We start from the raw sequence: 3,770 nt of genomic DNA on the forward strand, positions 1-3,770 counted from the left end.
CCGGAGCTCCCGCGCGCGGGACGGGGTAGGCGGGGGAGGGGCGCGGCCTGGCTGCGCGCGCCTCGCGGGCGAGGGGGAGGGGAAGGGGAGGCTGGCGGACGTGTCAGGCCTTAACCCAGGGACCGCGCCGTTCAGATCTGCCACCTGCGCTGCGGTCCGACGTCGTCAGCTCCGCGGCGGGAGGCATAATGACCGGAACCCCCTCCGCCACGAGGGGAGGTTCGGGGGGGGAGGAGGGAAAAGGAGAGGGCCGCCGCGGCCACTCAGCGCTGATTGGCTGCACGCTCCCAGGCAGCGTGTGTTGGCGGGAGTTTCTGCGCGCGCGCGCCCAACTTTTCGCGGAAGGCGTCCCTGATTGGCCCGGCCCGCAGAACCCGCCTCCGATTGGCTCCGCCTAGAAAGGGGCGGTCGCTGGCGGCGCGGTCTCGGCCGACTAGCTCCTTCCTCCCGGTCGGGCCGGGACCGCGGGGCTGCGCGGTGGCTATGCGGAGCCTCACAGGCCCTAGGCCTGGTGTGCGGGAGTCCGCCCCGGGAGGGCGGGCGCAGGCTGCGGGCCCTGCTTGAGGCCGTCGGCTGGACGGCCAATGGGCTGGGCCCGGGCTGAACCGAACACCCCGCCGCCGCCGCCGCCCCCCTCCCCCCCAAGCCTGATCCTGCTTCCAAGGTTTTCCCAGCGTCCTCCAACGCTCGCTGCCCCGTGTCATCAGGTAAAGCAAAATAAAGGCACGGCGCTTTAAATTAACATTTTATTAAATAACTGTCGGCCTCTTCTGCATTCACCTTTATAAAACTAGTTTTCCTTCGTGGTTAAAAAGAACTCCAAGACCCCCCACACCCCCCAGAGCTGCTGGGCTACCAACCCCTGGGTTGGGTACGGCCCGAGTTGAGTAGGCTGGCTGGGGTGCCAGCACTGCTAGGACAGCTAGGTAGAGGAGCTTTGGGGCCACAGCCTCCCACCGCAGACATACTTGAACCCAAGATGTCTGGGCCTCAGGCCTCGCCCCCTCCCACTGTGACGCCCTTGGCAGCTTGCCTGTCTGGATTACCAGTGTCCTCCCCTGAGCCAGGCACACCCCAGGGCAGTGGATGGCTCTGCCCTACAGGTCTGTTGGGTTTGCTTTCTGGATGTCACTGTCCTTGACTCCCCACAACCCTCTTCCTGGGGCCAGGAGTCTGAGGCCGCAGCCCTCCCTGGACCTCAGGCCCCATGACTAACAAGGTCACCCGGGCCTGACCTGGGTCATTCTCCTTCCTCCTCATCCTGCACTAGTACGTTGACCACAGCCACCAGGAGCCCTACGCCAAACGCAACACTACATTGGCAACCCATTCTCCCCTCTACTGCTAAGGCTCTACCCTGAGTCCTCCAAGCAGCACCTGCCCAGCACTGAGAAGGTCTCAACACCACAGTGCTCAGTGCTGGGACAAGAGACAATGTGAGCTTGGGGACACACGTGGGCGTGGCTTATGAGGCAGAGTTAAGGCAGAGTGACCAGGTGAAGGCTGCTAGGCAGACCCCAGCATGCTCTCCATGTGGAGTACCTGCCCCCACACAGAGAAAGGTGGCAGGAGGAGAAAGTGCTGAAGGCCCTGAGATAGGGTGTTTCAATAAGATTTTCTTTTAAACAAAGTCCCCAAACTACCACAGGCTCAGGGCAGAATGGCTGTAGATTGTGTGCTTTTTGAGTTGAGCTCTTTGCCAAGGCCAGAGAAGTCTAGCCACTCCCTCCAAGTGGCCGGTGGAGGCACAGATCCTTCCAGGTTGCTCAGCGCACAGTGCACACATCAAGGATGCAGAAGCGGGCGCGGCAAGTAGGGCAGGGCACGCGGCTGGCCAGCCAGGTGTAGGGGCGCTGTGGGTCCTGGCGGCTGGCAAACCACTTGCCCATGCAGGTGAGACACCACATGGGGCGGCAGTAGCACTGTTGGCACTCGCCCACCGCAGGCTCCTGGCAAGTCTTCACCAGCTTCACGCTGGCATGTGTTTGCATGCAGCCAATGCAGGCCTCAAGCTCCTGCAGAAAGAGAGGTGGGTAGTGCAGAAAGGGTTTCACAAACCCCGCAGGATGGTCTGGGGGGTGGGGGGAAGGGGTCACCCATCTGTCCCCTGGGGTTGGCTCCCACCTGGCTTCTGGGCATTGAGTAGGCTGGGTTGACCTCCACCAGGGAGGCAAATGTCTCCAAGAATAGGTCACCCAGACTCTGGTGGATGACCACATTGGCTGCGCTGCGGATTGGGGCCCGGAGCTTCTCACACAATTCGCCGTACTCTGCTGAGTTCAGCCTGCAAGAGGCATGACCTGCTGGGTGGGCCACAGAAGCCTGACAACCTCAAAGGGTTCCCAGAACCGTGGCCAGTAGAGATAGCCCTCAGAAAAAAGCTGGCAACCCCAGTGATAACCCACCCTGAGGGAGGGGAGAGTAAGAGCTAGGATAAGTTACACAGATCATCCAGGCATGTCCTGCAATGCTGTGGGGACAACTCGGCTGCAGTGAGAAGGGGCAGCACTGAGGAAGCCAGCTGACTATCATTACACAGACCCTACCCCACACGGTGCCAACACCACACACAGGAACTTACTGGATGTCAAAGGGCTGCACTGCAGGGCTGGTGCTGGCCACGCGGATGGTGAGGAGCTGCACAGGCAGGTTCGAGTCTGGGGAGAGCTCGTGCTGCCGAGACTCTGTTACCGTCAGGTGCACATCCTGTTGCTGGGCCACACACACACGGTACGTGGTCACCTTCATCACCCACGTGTCTGTCACAACCACACGTGCACCAGGCACCCCAGTAGCAAACTTGTCAATCCGCCTGAATTCTGTGTTGATCGAAGAGGCAACGGCTTGCCAGCCAGACTGTGGGAGGGAGTAAAGGGCCAGGGTCCGGGCTAGTGGGTGTCGGGCCCACCGGTCCTGGGACCAATAGTAGATCAGGGCACAGGCAACAGAAGGGAGGATTAAAGCCAGTAGAAGGAAGAGCCGCCAGGCCTCTGGGGCCTGGCTAGGGGAGTAGAGCTGCTTTTCTGAGGCCGCAAAGCACATGCCCACGTAGTAGCCTGCAAAGGAGAAGAAGGCCCCTCAGGTGTGTGGGCTGCTAGCTACCACCTTCCTCCCACAGTGACCCGTCTATAGTCCATGGTGCTGAAGGAAGAGAGAAGCCACTTCTTGCACTTCTTGCACTAACCCAGAGGCCTGGCCCTCTGCCCTCGTCACCTGGGTTCTGGTGGGCTCCCTGCAGATAAGCCTCACAGGCTATGTGTCTTGGCTCTGTCCTTGGCCATGGCAGCTGTACTACATGCTTAAAGGAAAACACCTTCAACTTATTAGTTTAGTTCTACACAAGTAGCACGTGAGTACTGAAAACTTTAAAAGAAATCACAAAGCCTTAAAAAAATCAACCCAGTATCCTAGTGCCGCCTGGCACAGAACTGACAGCCGCTAAAGGCAGCTCCTTGGCAGACCTTCTGCGCCTCTGAGGAAGCAGATCCAAAGCGGCCCCTCCAGACGTGGGACACTTTTGAAAAAGACTAAACAAGAACTCCAACAGTGATGTGGCTTGAAAGACAAGGGAGCCGGCTTTGGGGTCCTGCTGGCCAAATCAGCAAAATGGTAAAGTAGTGAGGAACTGCATAGAGAGGCCCCAACTTGCAAAAACAGAAATCTAGGGCTGGAAAGGTGGCTCAGTGGTAGAGCGCTTGCCTTGCATGCCTGAGGCCCTGGGTTCGATTCCTCAGCACCACATAAGCAAAAAGAAAAAAAGCCGAAAGTGG

The 3,770-nt window shown here is 59.4% G+C and overlaps 1 protein-coding gene across 1 annotated transcript in view; it reads right to left on the bottom strand.

Moving 5' to 3' along the window:
• Window positions 1–830: 830 nt before the first annotated feature.
• Window positions 831–3,770, bottom strand: part of Tmem129 (transmembrane protein 129, E3 ubiquitin protein ligase) — a 6,320-nt gene continuing 3,380 nt past the window's right edge. The window contains exons 3-6 of the mRNA XM_013023870.1: window positions 3,214–3,326; window positions 2,582–3,056; window positions 2,125–2,284; window positions 831–2,015 (exon numbers count right to left, since the gene is read on the bottom strand). Of these exons, the coding sequence (XP_012879324.1) occupies window positions 1,767–2,015; window positions 2,125–2,284; window positions 2,582–3,056; window positions 3,214–3,326 (997 nt within the window). The 3' untranslated portion in view covers window positions 831–1,766. The remainder of the gene's footprint in view (window positions 2,016–2,124; window positions 2,285–2,581; window positions 3,057–3,213; window positions 3,327–3,770) is intronic.

Source organism: Dipodomys ordii, unplaced genomic scaffold (assembly GCF_000151885.1).
Source record: "Dipodomys ordii isolate 6190 unplaced genomic scaffold, Dord_2.0 Scaffold71, whole genome shotgun sequence".
In the NCBI taxonomy this organism is placed as follows: domain Eukaryota; kingdom Metazoa; phylum Chordata; class Mammalia; order Rodentia; family Heteromyidae; genus Dipodomys; species Dipodomys ordii.